The 18,371-nt window shown below is 36.0% G+C and overlaps 1 protein-coding gene across 1 annotated transcript in view; it reads left to right on the top strand.

Annotated features, from left to right (window-relative positions):
- LOC127962627 (copine-7-like) overlaps positions 1-17,392 on the top strand; it is a 69,720-nt gene extending 52,328 nt beyond the window's left edge. Inside the window, exons 12-16 of the mRNA XM_052562250.1 lie at positions 3,281-3,335; positions 4,856-4,907; positions 6,736-6,869; positions 11,798-12,034; positions 13,884-17,392. Of these exons, the coding sequence (XP_052418210.1) occupies positions 3,281-3,335; positions 4,856-4,907; positions 6,736-6,869; positions 11,798-12,034; positions 13,884-14,024 (619 nt within the window). The 3' untranslated portion in view covers positions 14,025-17,392. The remainder of the gene's footprint in view (positions 1-3,280; positions 3,336-4,855; positions 4,908-6,735; positions 6,870-11,797; positions 12,035-13,883) is intronic.
- The last annotated feature ends 979 nt before the right edge of the window (positions 17,393-18,371 follow it).

Genomic DNA, 18,371 nt, shown 5'->3' on the forward strand with positions numbered 1-18,371 from the left:
GTTGAAAATTTACTATGAAAATCACCTTTTTAAATGTTAAATAAATTTCATAATATCTCCCTTTTGAGTGTATTTCCATGTAAATTTGATTTGCCTGCCACTATCCAGCAAATTGTAAAAGCTCATCTTAAAGTTTTTGATGCCTTTACAAATTTAAAGAACATTTGGCAATCTTGTTTGGGTTTAGTTGTGCCTGAAATGGCTGGAAGTCAAGAGTTGAAAAAGGATTGAACAGCTGTCATATTTGTCTCCATGTTATCTTCTCATGGGCGTATCTCAGTAATCACTCTTTTCTTCATTATGTTAAACAAATTATCATAGCCAAATAGCTCTTGTTAACTTCAGCTAAAATGTGATTATTAAGATTACATCATGTCAGAGATTAGTGTATGTCACTTCATGGATCAGCTTGAAGGAACATTCTCTATAGCTGTCACAGGCAACTAAACATGTTAATGTGAGGAGAGCCAGCTGAGCAACACATGGGTCCAGAGTTCTGTCCATTCGCAGGAAACCGAGAAGGACATATTTTTAGATAGATTGCATTGATAATCCATATATGCTCAAGAGTCACGTGATCTGCTGTAAGGATAGGTTGTGAGTATGGTTTATTTGATAATGTTTAATTCTGTCTGTTTTAGAAACTGTGGGTTTAGCATGTCTCTGTCAGTGTACATTTTTGTATTGTTGATATACTTTTGTTTTTGTTAATATTTTAAACAAGTTGATTAGTTTTTTTTTTTTTTAATTTTTTAATATTTATTTTATTATGTAAAAAAAAAAATACTTTCAGTTTTTGACAAATATTTTTAGTTAGTTTATTAGGTAACTTTAAAGCCTTTATATCTAATGCAGTATTTATAATGCATTATACATAAAGCTTATACATTTACATAATGCAACATAATGCATTCTGGGAAATTGTGTTGCACCCTTGTTCACAAAGGATAATTTATTTGTTGAAATACTAAAATCAAATCTATCTTTATATCAGTATTATCTTCTTTAGGCCTATAATACCTTTAAACTTCAAATACTTTTTTTTTTGAAGAAAAATTATAAAAAAATAAACAAGACTTTGTGAAGCATTCAAAGTTTGTCTTTCTTAGTTAAACATCAGTCATTTGGATTGCTATGGAATTTTAATGAAATTAAATTCATATTCTATTCGGAATTCTGCTTCCTGTTTGCTACTTCACTATTCAACTCCAATTCAGTTCTGAATGAGGAACAACCTTGCACTTAATAAAAGTTCTGCACACTCAGCTTAGTGGATTATTGGACTTGCTTTATTCATTAATGCTATTTGTGAAAATATACACACACTTGGCTCAACTGCAGTTCATTCAAATCACACCTCAGGTTTTGAGGCAAAAGAAAGTGGCATTGATTGGCTGGCATTAGTGGCCTCTGGTGACAGCTATCAGAATGTTGCTACCTCATCTAGCTTACATTAGCAAGTGAAAGACAAGCTCTGTGCCTGTGGTTATCGTGTTTTTCATTTCTCAGCTCTCTGCTGCACGGCTCTGTAAATCTGACCCCATGATACCCTTCCTCTCTCCATCACACGGCTGTGAGTTGTCGCCTGTTGAGTGATCAGCTGTGTGAATCTGCTGTCCTGCTGCGTCTGTGCCTTCCCCTCTCCCTCTGGAGTCACTTTCATCTCTCCAACACTCTCCATATATATGATGATGAGCTTACACACACCTCTGTCCTCCGCTGTACACCATGTTCACCCTAGTACCCCCTTCCTCAAATCTTGCCCTGGAGATCCAATTCGCTGCAGAGTTTAGCTCCAACCCTGATCAAAGTCACCTGCCTGTGATTTTCTAATGATCCCAAAGACATTGATTGGCACTGATTAGCGTGCTCAGGTGTGTTTGATTAGGGTTAGAGCTAAACTCTGCTGGAAAGGTCCAGATTTGAGGATTCCTGCCCTAGTACCTTTGATATTTGAACCTTGTTATGCTGGTGGGGTATTTGTTGATAATAAGCCCTTTGTGGGATTATGTGGAAGGGTTTGGATGAATAAAACATTTAAAAAAGGACCTAAGAGTTGCACATATAGAGTTTGGAGTAAATAATGTTTTAAGCCCATTATTGTAGGCGTTAAAGGGATAGTTCACCTAAAATTGAAAATGTTATAATTTCTTCTGCTGAACACAAAATAATATTTTTTAAGACTTCTGGCAACAGTTGCTGTTTGCTATTGAATTCTTTAGTATTTTTTTTCCATGCTATAAAAGGCAATGGCTACCAACAACCATTTCTACTGAACAGTTACTGTAGCCATTTACTTACCAATATTCTTCAAAATATCTTTGTGTTCAGCAGAAGAAATGAACATATACAGATTTGGAATGACTTGAGGGTGAGTAAATGTGTTTTCATTGTCTATATGTGTTTAGTCAAAAGCTGTGGGGGAAATGTACTTTCAAAAACTCATGAGAGCCTGTTTAACAGGACAGTTTGTAATCTTAACAGCTTTACAAATATGACTATTACTTTAGGCAAAAAAGTGGGCAAAAACCAAAAGAGAATTATAGGGACAGTCAAGCACTAAGAGGGACTGTATCCAAAAGCATAACTGCTGCAAAAACGACCGCATCCTCAATATTCACCCTGTTTTCCAAAAAAAAAAAAGAACTTCACAAAGACACTGTTCCTCCAAAAGCTTTAAGGGCTAAAATTTTAATCACAATACACCATAAAATTAAAGCATCATGATCATAGGTTTGGTTCATAGGTTGTGTTTTTGTGGCTCAAGTGGTAGAGGATTGCATTAGCAGTGCAAGGTTGTGGGTACGATTCCCAGGGAATGCATGTCAGGAAAAAAATGATAGCCTGAATGCACTGTAAGTCGCTTTGGATAAAAGCGTCTGCTAAATGCATAAATATAATTTAAGAATAAAACCGGGAGAGTTGGAGCATCAAGATTAACTTTAGTATATGTTCTGGCCAGAAAATCACCTGAACTGAATATTACCACTGCTGCAGTTTCGAAGAGAAAAGTGAGAACCCAATTTCCTCCTTGAGTATCTCCTTCAGCAACTGGCTCATGTTTTTATAGACTATAATCAACTGGAGAAAAAAAAAAATGTTTTTATCTATTCAAAGTAGGGTGAAAGCTGTATTAAGTGCAAATGCTGGTAAAAAACTTTAATAAGGAAACATTGCCAATTTGTGAGATGATCATGTTATTTGCTCTTTTGCCCTTTTTTTACTCTCTCTTTGCAATGTGTTGTTTTATTTACTAATGAATGTATTTATCTGATCCCAGTGACAAACGATTCTCTGCTTTGGGCTTTGGGGCAAGAATTCCACCGAATTATGAGGTAAAACACCAATTTTTTTATATACTTTATAGATTAACGTGAAAAAATAGTAGAACACGTTCAGAATTACAAGTATATTTATACACATGGCTTGAAAGTCTTAACAGAAATTACATTAAAGTATATTTTAGTTTATACATGCTTGTTAGTAGATTTTGCAGTACATAGTAAAACTCTGTGTGAGAAGCATGAACAGATTCACAGTGAATACAGCCCCTTATGAAAAAAGAAGTGTCATTTAGCATACTTTTAAAAAGAGTACTTATTATAGAAATAATATACTTTAAAAGAAAGTATGAGTGTATGTTGTTATGTTATATTGTATAAGAGCGTAATACCGTCTCAATTCATGTAATGGTGCTTTTGTACTTACATACATCTTTATGTAATTTTGTGATTACGTCTGTTGTTTACCTGATTGTGTACTGGTGAATATACTGACAAGCATTTATGGTAAACTAAAATATACTTATGTAATGTAATTTATATCGAAACGTGTGTGTCATATATTAAAATATATGTGTAAAACACATTTGTAATGATGCAGTTGCAATTTAGTACATAGTAATACATGTACATGTAATATTGAAGTACATTACAATTACACTCAAGTACTTTACATGTGCTTTTTATTTAATACATGTAAAGCATGGAGAAAAAAAAAAACGATTAAAAATTTACTTTAATGTAAAACCTTTAATTTGACATGAATTATGTACTTAATTGTGTTACAGTCATTAAAGTGTTTTTCTTTAAGTACACCTTTTACTTCATTAAGATTATGTTATATGCAAACATATATGCGTTTCCTTTTCAAAAGGGTGGTCTACTAGTATATAATTTCTAAATGTGGAAGTATCTACTGTACCATTTTCTATATTTAGTAGACCAGTTGGAGAAGCAAACCACAGTCTCTGGCCCTGTGTATCTCAAATATGCAAAGCCATATCTTTATTAGTTTTAATTTTATTAACAGACTCTCATGAAACAACAATCTTTACAAAAAAAGGGCTATTCTTACAGATTTAAAATAATAACAGCTTGCAAAGGCTTCCCTAATTGTTGACAGTAAACTGTCACAGGATTTCATTTTATGCTCTGTTTGTACAGGCAGATTGCACTGAACTAGCTATGAGCTTTATTTCATTTTCAAGGAAATATAATAATTATAGTTTTATTCAGAATGTCTTTGTCAACAAATGAAAATCAATTACAATGAAATGTGTACAAAAGTACCAGGGGGGCCCACAGTGGTTGTTGCTTGCAATGGAAAATCTGTAGGGAGGATGCTATCTTGTTTTAGAATCATCATTAGGTCATTTCATGCATAGTGTTGCAGAAAGTATTTTTCTTAGAAACATGCAAATTAGCACAGCATGATTTATAGCCTTCCTTCAGCAGCAGGATTTATGACCTTGAATTAGGTTTTTAACCAGAAACCAGGTATGTGATAGCATGCTAAACAGGTTGAAGCAGAATAAACAAAGCCTTACTATGTGATTTTCTATTCCAAACTACAGGTGTCTCATGACTTTGCCATCAATTTCAACCCAGAGGATGATGAATGTGAAGGTAAGAGCGACAAACACTTTGTATGTTAGTAAGTGAGGGAACACCTCAAAATTTAAAATACTTTTAAATTGTATACTGTAGGTCTTACTTTGTTCTGTGGAACACAAAAGAAGAAATCTTGAGGAATGGCCACTATTTTTTTTTTTTTTTTTTTTTTAAAGCACTATAAATGTTTCATAAAAGTGATCCCATATGACTTGTGCACAACTTTCTCCTGAAGCCATCTTTGTGTGAGGAACAGATCCAAATATGTTTTATTTACAGAAAATCTTACCCTTTACTGTCAACATCCATCCAAGTATTATTTACCTTTAAGGCTGAGACAGGTTTTATATCAGTTTTATCATCAAACCTGCCGTCAACAGACCAATCAATGCACATTAAATCTGTCGATTGACATAAGTGTGAATAAGATGGCAAGAGATTCTAGTTTAAGATCCTAATTGTGTTTTGAAGCTGGTAGCAGGTTAGTCTACGCTACTCATTTGCTGGTACATGCTTGGTTGACCATTTTGGATTAGCAACAAACCAGTTGGTTAAGCTCAAGTAGTTAAGCTGGACTAGACGGCCTGCTAGCTGCCATGTTTAAAAACACGAACAAACCAGTTTAAACTGGATATTTTAGTAGGGTTTAGGCTATTTCTTTTAGACTGTAAGTCACATACAGTATACTTTATTGTTTCTGAATATTTATAATGCTCATATTATATTGTAGCTAAACAATTTAGACTCCAGTTACTTTTTTAATATGGAAAAGAGTGAACTGAACATTCTCCAACATTTCTGCTTTTGTGTGGCCCAGACAAAGAAAAGTTAGTAACGTTTACTCTTAAAGCCTTTTTATATAATGCATTATAAAAATAAATAAATTATTATTATTATGCACTGTGTAATACATTACAATACTTATCTATTCATTGTTACACCTTTAGAAAATATAATGCACAATGCACATGACAAACAACTAATTTCTGATGTAAAAAGGAATCTGCTAATATAATTATGCATTTTACTTTGGTAAAAATTATTAAAAATATTTGTATTTATATGATGCACCTTATAAATCATTTTATGATCTAGAATATTTGCAACCACAGCTATAATGCATTATAATACGCCAATCTGTTAATTGTTCACCTTTAGAAAATATAATGCACAATACACATGAAAAACAACAAATTTCAGATAAAACAAGGAATCTGCAAATGTTATTATGCATTTAACTTTGGTTTCAATTATTTTTGAATGCGCTATGTAATGTACCTTATAATTCATTGTATGATGTGGAATATTTGTCACCAGAGCTATAATAAATTATAATACTTATCTATTCATTGTTATACCTTTAGAAAGTATAATGCATAATGCACATAACAAACAAACAAATTCAGATGCAATAAGTAATCAGAAAATATTATTATTTATTTAACTTTGGTTTCAATTATTTGTGAAAAGCTATAATGCATTGCAACATACATTATGAATATTTTTATAATGCATTATACATAAAGGCTTCAAGTAAAGTCATATGGTTTTGGAACAGCATGAGGGTGAGTAAATAATGACCGAATTTTAATTTCTGGGTGAACAGTTCTTTTAACACTCAAAGAGAATGTGTGAAGACTGTAGAAAATCATGGGCTTGCTTCAGTCCTTTCACGTTTCTGCAGAAAATGGAGAGTTCCAAGTCAGTCTCTTGATCCCAAAATCTGTTGCTTTCACTGCCAATACTTCAGCATTGCTCTCAGAAGCCTTTCAAGGCAGAGAGAGAAATACAAATAAGCCTCCAGAACAGAATTGATAGTCGTGTCCCCTCTCTCTCTGATCAGAGATCCAGGGGGTCGTGGAAGCCTACCAGAACTGCCTGCCCAAGATCCAGCTCTACGGTCCCACTAATGTGGCTCCCATCATCAACAGAATAGCTAAGCTGGCGGCTGGGAAAGAACCCATCAAAGATGCTTCTGTGAGTTGCTTTAAAGTTTCTGTTTATGGCACAGCACTGAAGGGGAAATTCATTAAAAATAAACACGGAGGAATTATGCAATCAGGTAATGGCGGAAACACGGCCAGAAAAGTGTTTCTTGTGGCTATTTGCAAGGGGAAACTCCTCAGTGGATTCTATGTTGTAGATGATATAAAAGACTATGATGATCTGGTATACTTCACTGATACTGTACAGTGTTTCTCCACCACTGTAATGCATATACTTTAACTACAAATTAGATTTAAAAAATTACTTATATATAAACAAATTAATCAATTTTATTTTTTAATGTTTGAAATTTAAAAACAATCTTTTCAAAAATCTAATGCTCTCTAACTTTAATAGAAAATGGCAATGAAATTTGGCTAGTGGAATTTGCATACTTGAGCCACTTCCTGTTCATATGGTTATAAATAGACGACAGGTGCATCCACTCTTCAAGTTTTATGCCAAGGAGCTGAGGACAGCGATGGTTCAAGGTTGTGGCAGGGGGATATAACGTCTCTGTTCCCTCCATCAGGGAACGCAGGTTATGTACACAACCGAGATGCTCCCTATCTGTTGGTCACAACGAGTTATGTCGTGATGACATAGATGACATAGGGGGTCCATGGAAAGCGACACAACCTGAACCCAGTCACAACCTTGTAGCACTGCAAATATTGACAAGCAGCACATGTAAGACAAATGCTATGCAAAGGTCAAAACCCTCCCAACGTCCCAGAGCTAATTTTCTGACCTTGGCACCAGCAGGGATCAAAAGGTGAGTACATTGCAGCTGGAGATAGCCAAGCCGCTGTTCCTATGACAGAATTTTTTTTTCCACCAGAAAATTTAGATTCTTTTTCTTCACACCTTTCCTGTTTGTTGTTTACAGTGCGGCAGTAAAGAAGGGGAAGCTAGCCTTCTGGAAAAGGGTGCTACAGAGACCCCATCCTGCCCATAGAGAGGTATCATGTACAGACACTGATGAGGACTGTCCCAGGCCTGGGGCAGAACTACGTATGGAATGGGTCTCTGGGGCAGGTCCTACCTAGGAGTAGGGAGGAACGGGTGCCAGCAGAGACTGACAGAATGGTCTGTCAAAGGGAAGACACGGGTTCACTGAGAGGGAAACCTTACTGTGGAAGAATACACATATGGGATTGGGGGACTGCAGGGAATCAAACCATATGGACACCTAGCCCAGTAAAGGGGCTGACCGGAAACTCAGGCAAACCAACACCAATACTGGGCCTGGCGTCAGACCACTCTGCTCAGTCTGACTGCAGGGGTTGCCGGAGAATACTCAAACAGAATTTGCAGACAGGGGAACTTACTGGAGGAGGAAAAGGCGCTCGCATCCCCGGGGGAGGGGTAATGGCTCAGCAAGCATGACACCTTACATGTTACCCAACACACAAGAAGAATCCGGCTCAATGCAGAGACTGTAAAATCTCATGTAGGTGTTCTGTGCCCCCCAGCCCGCAGATTTACAGATGTCTGCCAGAGAGGTTTAGAATGAGCCCTCACCCCCATGTTAAGCCAAGGCAATGGCATCCACTATTCAAAACAAGGCACTCTTTGCTCACTGAAAATGCTTGGAGTTCCTCAACCCTCTTGATGGAATTAAGCACAGTTAGTAACGCTGTCTTAGTCTGAGTCCAGTGGCTCAAAGGGATCCCTTTGAAGGCCTGCCAGGACAGTAGCGAGATCTTAGGAGGGCACCAGGGGAGACTTTAACCCTCAGGAACCTGACAATGAGATTGTGATTCACAAGGACCAGCCATCCACTGCATCATGATGTGCTATGATAGCAGCCACATATACTTTCAAGGTGGAGGGTGACAACCTATGCTCTAACCTTTCTTGCCGGAATGAAAGCCATACTCCAATTGTGCATCTTCAGTGGTCTTCTAGGCAAGAAGAACACCAGTTCATGAACAGACTCCACTTCAGAGCATATGCTTGCCTCATTGAGGGAGCTCTAGCCTGGGTGATTATGTTTACCACCGCCGGTGGCAGATCATTTAAGTCTGCTGCATCCCACCCAGGAGCCACATATGGAGATCCAAGAGATCTGAACATGGGTGCCATATGGTGCAAAGAAGGTCCTTTCTTAGAGGAATGCACCAGGGAGATGCTGTTGCAAGGACCATGAGTTTCTGAAAACCAGGTCCGGATAGGTCAGTACAATGCAACCAGAAAGACCTGTTCCTCATCCTCCATGACCTTGCACGTGTCTGTGCGAGAAGGCTAACCGGGGGACATGCATACTTGTCTAGAGCCTGAGGCCATCTGTGTGCCAGTGCATCTGTGCCGATGGGGGCCACGGTCAGGGAGTAACACAGCTGGCAGTGGAAGGACTCTTGGGAAGCAAACAGGTCTACCTGGGCTTCTCCCAATTGACTCCAGACCAACTGGATAGTCTTGGGATGGAGTTGCCATTCCCCGGTGAATGTGAGCGGTCATGAGAGAGCATTGGCGGCACGATTGAGCACCCCCATTGAGCACGTGGATGGCACACAGCGACTTGAGCCACATCTGATTTCAGAGGAGTAGATGACGGACGAGGTGTGAAATGCGACATGATCTTAAACCACCCTGTTGGGTTGATGTACGAGACAGCTGAAGTGTTGTCTGTGCAGATCAACACATGCTTTTCCTGTAGCAGTGGCCGGAACTGCCATAAGGCAAGATGTACTGCAAACAGCTCAGGGAAGTTGATGTGCCAAAGCAGTTGGGGCCCCATCCAGAACTTTGAGGCTGCCTGCACATTCCATGTAGTGCCCCAGTCTGCACTGGAGGGATACCTTGTGACAACGATATGCCAGGACACTTGTTCTAAGGGCATCCCGGCTTGTAGAAAGGCAAGGTCTGTCCATGGGCTGAATGAGCGGCGACACATCAGCGGGATGGTCACATGGAGTGTACCACAGTGCCATGCACATATCAGGATTTGGGAGTGAATTTTTGTTCTCGTGGGTCGGCAGTGACATGCCCAGCGGAAAAGCTCTTACTGACCCTCACATCTCCCAGAGCTCCAACCAGCAGTCCCCTGCTTGTGACAGATTGCAATGAAACCATGCTCATATGCTCGCAATGAACGCATGAGTCATCCACGAATGCAGCTTCAGTGTGTTGGATGCCCAGACACTGAAGACAACAATCGTATCCGTCAATAGAGGACAGGTAACAACAGTAACCAAGAGGACACGGACGGAACAGCATCTTTAAAAAGATATGAACCGACTGTAATTTGCTCTTTTAGAGAAACTGCTCTTGCAGTTGAAGTGCCCAGGGGCAGTGATACCACTGTTTGTACTGTAACGCCAACCAGGATCAGTTATTTCCAGTCACATGAGTAAAGGGCTATGTAGAGATCAAGCACTATCGTCCACTCAGCTCCGAAGTAAAAATCTGCTGAGTGAATGTACCGATCACATATTTATATCCGTATGTACAGGGAGTGTCTCAGGTATGCAAAATTTACTTGCCAAATTATAGTGACGTTTTCTTTTAAAGTCAGAGAGGATTGGGGCTCCCAAGTGAACCCCCTATGTTGTCATAACTGACTAGTTAATGATAAAAAGTTTCTGCTTGAATCAGAAATATAATGACAACAGCGTAAGTTCTGTTAATATATAGTATAGTATAGGTTAATGTTACTCTAAGGTTGGATTTCAGAAATGCATGTTTGCAAGTTCAGTCTTTAGTCACATTGACTTTACAGAGTTAATATTGTACTGCAATTTAAGATATTTGGTTCTATCACTTTATCCTTCTGCTTGTTGGATAATCAATCTAAAGAATATTTAGTATAGAATTCATTATTTGCACCTTTCTGAATAAGGTAATATTGCAGGGTTAATGCATCAATCAAATTGCTGTGATGGTTTCTACCCTTTTCAAATTTGCATTGACGTGTTTGTCCTTTCAATAAAGTTAATTAGGAAATAAATTTCAAAGAAAGGACTTTATGTCTACTTAATGTAAAAATTCAAGGGGGAAATATGCATGGTGACATGAATTTAGTGTATAGATGTCAGGTGAAAATTGAGTTAAAAATGGATTTTGCGCTGACATGCTGCTCTTTAAAGTGGTTTAATTATTTTTCCTGTCTATTCTTTTGGGTTTTTATCTTCTGTCTAAAGTTTTGTTCACATAACCTTTGTAATGTAGGTCCAAATGAAACCGCTTAAAGTTTTTTTTAGCTGATTATCTCGCGAGCTGCTTTGGTAATTAACACAGCCACAATCAATTTAGAGTTCTATTAAGTCCCTTTACGTGTCATTTAATGGTCTCGGGTCAAATATTTGCCCTCAAGCATAGCAATTAACTATGCATTGCTCTATTTCTTTGCTGTCTTCTACACACTATGTCCTTGTGATGATCTTCATTTATTATTTAATCTTACATCACCCCTTCCCCAAAAGCGATCATTTTTCAGTAAATGAGCTCAGTGAGATCAATGTTCAGAAACCAGGCCATTCATTCAAACTGTAGATATTGCATGTTTAATGTTGACAGGACCTCTGGGATGTTCAGGCCAGTAAATATTGCTAATTTTAGCCCTCTGACTGCCTGTTTTAGAAGGGCATCCAATATTCTGTTCATTACTATCTAGACATTTAAAGGAACAGTTCACTATAAATTAAAATTCAGTTTATATATTCACTCTCATGCTATTCCAAACCAAAATTATGTAATTTTTTCTGCTCTGTAGAATTTTTTAAGAATCATTTGTGGTGATTTTTTTGCACCTTTCAGAGACTTTTAAAGTTTAACATATTGATTTTTACCACTATAAAATAAGAAAACTGGTTTAGAACAACATGAGGATCATGTTAGTGGGTGAAGCTCCAGGCATGTTTATAGCATTGTATTAATCAGACAATATAACTAATAACAGTCCTTTTCTCTGTCAGCTGTATCATATCCTGCTGATCCTCACAGACGGGGTGGTAACAGACATGGCCGATACACGGGAGGCCATTGTTCGGGCTTCCTACCAACCTATGTCCATCATTATTGTGGGAGTGGGAAACGCAGACTTCACAGACATGCAGATCCTTGATGGGGATGATGGAGTCCTGCGCTCACCTAAAGGGGAACCCGTCTTGAGGGACATCGTACAGTTTGTGCCCTTCAGAGACTTCAAAACGGTTAGTTTTTTTTTTCAGTTCTTAGTCACTGGGAATTTGAAAATGAAGGTAGATGCTTTATTGTAGATCCTGTAGTTCCTATAGATCTAGAACTTAGAAAGAATGGATCTGCAGAGTTATGCTTAAGAATTAAAAATAAATTACTCTGTTTACTCTGGGGAGAAAATAGGCCTTCATAAACAGTAATAATCTAGAAAATACATTATTAATATTAATTAATATATAAAAAACAACAACAGTTAAATAACAATTTATGTTTGCAGTTTTCATCCTCACACTATAAGAAACACGTAGGTAAAGTATAAAAAAGGTGAGATAAATTTTAATAGATCACATTTTGAGACATAAACTGAGACTATAATATAATTATAATATAATAAAAGTCTTAAGTCGCTGGGGTATATTTGTAGCGATAGCCAAAAAACCATTGTATTATTACAATGATTATTACAATGATATTAACCTGTTTACTGTCACTCACATTTTTGAAAATAGACTTGAATGTGCATGATACAAATCTAAATTTTTATAATTCATAACTGAAAACATTTTGTAACATGATTTTGATGTGCCATTTACATGGTAATGCAATGTCTGATTTTAAAATGGGTTTTAAAGGATGAATTTTGAGATTTTATGTTTTCAAGTGATATATAACTTCTGATGATTTCTAAAATGTGATAGAGAAAAAGGCAACGAGGAAGTCTTATTTTTAAACAAAGGTCAAAGCTCCTTTTGTAATGTAGATTTCTGAGGGTGCACTCTTGTCATAAATTGATCCATTACTTTTCCTACATAATTTTTAACAAAAAATATTGGCATAATTTATATTTGGGAGTCTTAGACCTTTCCAACGATATATAGTTTGTCAAGATTAGATTAAATTTGATTGTAATATAGTATAGTCAACGTAGGCGTCCCGTATACTGGACGGGGTGACAATTAACAGGTTAAGTAAAGATCATGTTCAGTGAAGGTATTTTGTAAATTCTCTACTGTAAATATATCAAAACTTAATTTTTGATTAGTAATATGCATTGCTAAGAATTCATTTGGACAACTTCAAAGGCGATTTTCTCAGTATTTTGATTTTTTTGCACCCTCAGATTCCAGATTTTCAAATAGTTGTATATCGGTCAAATATTGTTCGATCCTAATAAAACATACTTCATTGGAGAGCTTATTTATTCATTTATTTACTTTAAAGACAAATGACACTTAAGACTGTTTTTGTGGTTCAGGGTCATGTTTATATATAATATAATAAATTATACATTTTCAAATGTGAAATATAAAGTTATAAATTCAGAAAAATAAAGTCAAGATTACAAGAAATAAAATTGCAATTTTGAGATATCACATTGTGAAATATACTGTAATACAGTGTTTCGGTTTTAGAGTTGTATTGCCAGATATAGTGACACAATTGGGAGATAAGAAGTTGCAATTATATATATTTTTTATTTATTTTTATTTTTTACTTTCATAGGCAGTAATGATCTAAAAAAAAAAAGACATACATTGCATTAATGGCATGATATGAGGGTGGATGAAGCAGGCAATGAGGGAAATCAGAGTAAGCCAGTGGTGCATTCGGACAGAAATGGCTCTGAGAGCTTCACAGTTTCTCCATAAGAGCTGTTTGTTCCCTTCACTAATGTACACAGCCAGAAAAAAAGAAGAAGAAAAAACAGTCATTTTAGAGAAGTGAGGATTAAACATATGTAAATTATCTCAACATCCTGCTGCTTGGCTCTCTCCCAAACAATTTAACTTACAAACTATACTTTCCTCATGCCTTTGTTTGAACACAATTTACAATGAATTTGGTTGATTTGCTGTTTTTCAGGCTTCACCAGCTGCTCTGGCAAAGTGTGTCCTAGCGGAGGTGCCTAAACAGGTAGTGGAGTACTTCAGTCACAAGGCCATACCGCCCATAAACCCAGTGCTGAATTCAACCCCCAGCTCCATCGCCAACACACCTGAATAACACTCAGCCCTGTACACCTCCACAGTACTGAAACAGAGCTGGGACAGGGCTGCTCTGCCACAACATACAGTATACACTATCATCCTGACTATGTTTTGTTCATTCGTAAGCTGTTCATACATGACTGACGGTTTGGATCTTGGTGTCTGATCTTGCCCTTGACACCGTGACTGCTCTCCCAGCATGCAAACCGGAGTCCTTTTCCCCTCTGCTTCGCATACGAGCAGACAATACATTGAATTCCCATCAGGACCAGGCCTTCTGATCCCTGCTGACTCTTTTCAACTTCACAAGGCCACTTCTGCATTCTGCTGTTTTGTATGACCTTCAGAGTTTTGAAGACCTTGCTCTGCCTGCCTTTGGGCTCTTTTCATTCCTGGACTCCACGAGAACTGAATCAGAAATGCTGAGAAACATACAATACAATGTAATATGAATAGCCAATCTATAGATAATAGCATGTACATTGACTAAAAGAGTTTGCTTTGGTTTTTCTGGACAAATATGCATAGTTCATTGCTAAAATCATCATCTTGATGTAAAGATATAAATGGGAGTGTGAGAATGGTCATCATATGGCTAGTCGATTAGTCAGGATGACTAGTTTGAAATATTTTAGCGGTGGCACTTGAATTAGCATGCTGACAGAGCGCTATTTGACAGTTTGTAATGATAAAACCCTTTTTGATAAGCTGCATCTTCAAATCCATCACCTTTGAGACATCGGCAACACAACCATTCTCATGCACACAGGGTGATTCACAATGTCTTTTAAGCACCTCACACCATGAGCATTATCAAGACATCAAATGAAAATGAGTTGTTTACAGAAAAATACCTTTTTAAAATGTGTCTTGAGATTCTTGCGCTCTGTGTCATTCTGTTGTGTCAAGCCTGAATGCATAATCTGTCAACAACCCCTAACAAACATTAGCGATCACAAAGTGTTGAACAGCCAACAGAAATTACAAATAATTATTAGTTGACTATAGTCAGTTGGTTGCATGAGAAAATTGTGAATTCTTTCACATTCTGTCTGCGCCAATGCACTGATTAAAATGTAAACTATTTGATATGATCCCCATTTAAATGGTTTGTGGAAACACGTGAATATTGCCAAGAGGGAAAAAAATGCCACAGGCACTCAGTCAATCATGAGAGAAGTGCTCTAATTAAAAAAAGGTGAAGTGGGTGATTTCTGCACCTGTAGCAGAACGAAGAGGATTTCATAAATACTGTAATTCTGTTGTTTTCAAACTGTTTTAAAGACACACTCCCCCTGTCGTCATTAGTGGGCCAAACATTCATATGTAAGGCATGTCTACCCTTGTGAAAAAAGAAGTAAACTTAATTGTATTGAAAACCATTGTATGTTTTTTTTTACTGTACTTGTAATAAGTATATTTGAAGAGAGTATACTTTACAAAGTTCACTTTGTAATGATTATAAGTTTCAAATAATTACATTTTAAATCATTTTGTTTAATAATTTTTTTGTTGTGTTTAAAGAAGTACTGTACACTTATTTTGATGTGTTGCCTAACATACTAAAGCACATGTAAAGTACTTGATCATATTCAATATTATATATAAATATATCTTATTTTATTATTATTTATAATATATTGCAACTTCATCACAAATGTGTATTCACAGATATATTTAGTTAAATACTTGATTTACATATTTCGATTACATTAAAGCTTAATTTAGTACCATAAATGCTTTTCAGTATATTCAGCAATACACTTTAATCATATTTTAAAGACATTAATGAAATGAAATTCTGTTTGCACTTTATATATTATTTCTGTAATAAGTTATTTATTAAGTTAAGTTTATGCTAAAGTGTAATTCTTTTTCACAAGGGTAGACTCACTATATGCAATAAAACAAAGCATTTTAACATCAAAACAAACATCAGCTTTAATGCAACCAGTTTTATTTAGACATTAAACATCTAATGTTTGGGTGGCACTTGGACTATTTACAGCAATGGGAATAAGATACAGACATTTAATTTACTGGTGCAGTTTAAACAGCATTTGCATCAAACAACATAGCCATGTAAAATACGGATGGTTGCACAGTTCTACATGCATGACCTCAAATACTAACACTGTAAACTTACAAACAAACACTGATGAGTATATTCACATATTACACCAGAACAGCTATAACTTCTAATACAAAATTCCTAATTCAGTATTGCTAAGCATTTAAATGCATGCCCTGTTATTAAATTATCAACTGAATTGCAACTTTTCATACAATGAGACAGAAATTGTCTCCATATTATCCAGCATTATGCATCATTTAGTCACAGCTGTTTTAACAAAATCGTGACAGACATATGATGATGCATTGCATACTGACTAGAGAGTTTAACAGAAAATGTTTACACAATGCATATTTGTTATTTTAAGTGCAAATCAATATTTTCGAGTGACACAGGGTATATCTGATGGCATTTTGGGCATGGAAAGTGTCACATGCCATGATGTGCTTTATACACATCTATGCAAGAGCACCAATGAAAGCGCATGTACTCTTGCAGCGGTTGCTTTCTTTCCTTCTTTCTGCACACAGATTGTGAAGCACAGCACAGACATGCCTATATGGCATGAATGCAACATTCTCATTTCACTGTGATATGGTTATGTACCGGAAATGAAGGTTTCCAGATCTTAACAAGATGCTGATTCTGAAATAGCTTTTGAACTATACACCTTTGCCTGTTCCAATTTCCACAGCGGTCTTGTACATTGCATTTTATAAATAATTATTTCTTTTCTTCCCTTGTCATTTTAATCCATCTCCAAATGGACTGAATTTGCATGTTCAGTGTATCTGGGAGAAGTTTGCTCTCTCTTGTTTAGAGGAGAGGAAAATGTTGAGCATGAGTTTCCTTGTACTATACATTTGGAATATGGGTCATCATCCTGCTGGTATTTTCTTGCAGCCTAAGGTCATTGCTGATATATTCATACAGGTCTGCTTACAGACATCCAGCTGCATCCTAAAGCATTATATGAATGAAAAGATTTGCAGATCATGCTGTCCAACAATAAATCTTCATTAAATTGTATTGTTCTCACTGTCTAAGGCACTGGATCGCAGGGAGCAAAAGGAGTCATTTGAACATATTTTGTCTCATCTATGCTTTAACAATGTGCTTTGATTTGAGCCAGTGACATTACCGGAAGTATCTCTTTCAAAAGCTGTGATTTACTGCATGCACTCCTCTGTGTTTTAATGTACCCGTCTGATTTCAGTGTTATTTTGTTGAAGCGAGTTGTACCAGCTCATTTGTTGTAGTCTAGACTCGTAATCCTGCATCAAGACTAATAAATCTTTTAATAATTTGAATGAATGGTAGTATGTCATTGTGCATGTTGAGAAGGAAAAATGTTGGTTAAGAAATGGTTGATTTGACGGAGGCGGACATATTTACATTTTGGCAGATGATGAATATTTGCACAGACCTTTTTTTCAACATCATTGTTCATATGCACATGTAAAACGTACATTTATTAAATTTACATATGTGAAATATATTGTCCAATTGAATATATATATATATATATATATATATATATATATATATATATATATATATATATATATATATATATGAAAACATTGGAACAGTTTCATACATTAGCATACTGTACATATCTAGCCCATACAAAACAGTATGTATATTTATGTATGTGTAATACATTTTTGGACATATTTGTTGCTGATTTTATATAGATAGATAGATAAAATAGATGTATATAAAATTATACAGTACATATAAACATATTTTTGTATATATGTTTCTTTAGTAAAGTTGCATATGCAAATATAAATAATTACAAATATATTTGTGCCCTATATTGTTGCTACTGTACATATAATAGTATATAAAAAAATCATCATATAGATATTAACATATGTACATGTAAATATTACTATGGGGATTTTATAAACATGATAAACTTGCATCTTCATCTACCCAGAGAATGTGACAATTACATATCGCCTTATAGCATATATAGCAATATATATCACATATTACATTTCCATATGGGAGAAGATCATGTTCTCATGAAAGCTGGACATTTTCTAGCTGCTTTTGTTTCACAACTGGAATATTTGAAAGGAATTGAGAGTTTTAAAAGGTTTTAAGATAATGTAAACATTGCAACTAAATGTGTCCAAAATCTCAGAGTAGTGTATATCTTTGCATTTTGGGTCGCAAAACCTGAAACTGGGAACAAACTGAGGTCACATTCTATCAAATTTTGATAGTTGTTTTGTTGTTGTTTTAATATCTATGGTGTTAATTCAAATGCATCCAGCA

This window comes from Carassius gibelio, chromosome B7 (genome assembly GCF_023724105.1).
Source record: "Carassius gibelio isolate Cgi1373 ecotype wild population from Czech Republic chromosome B7, carGib1.2-hapl.c, whole genome shotgun sequence".
In the NCBI taxonomy this organism is placed as follows: domain Eukaryota; kingdom Metazoa; phylum Chordata; class Actinopteri; order Cypriniformes; family Cyprinidae; genus Carassius; species Carassius gibelio.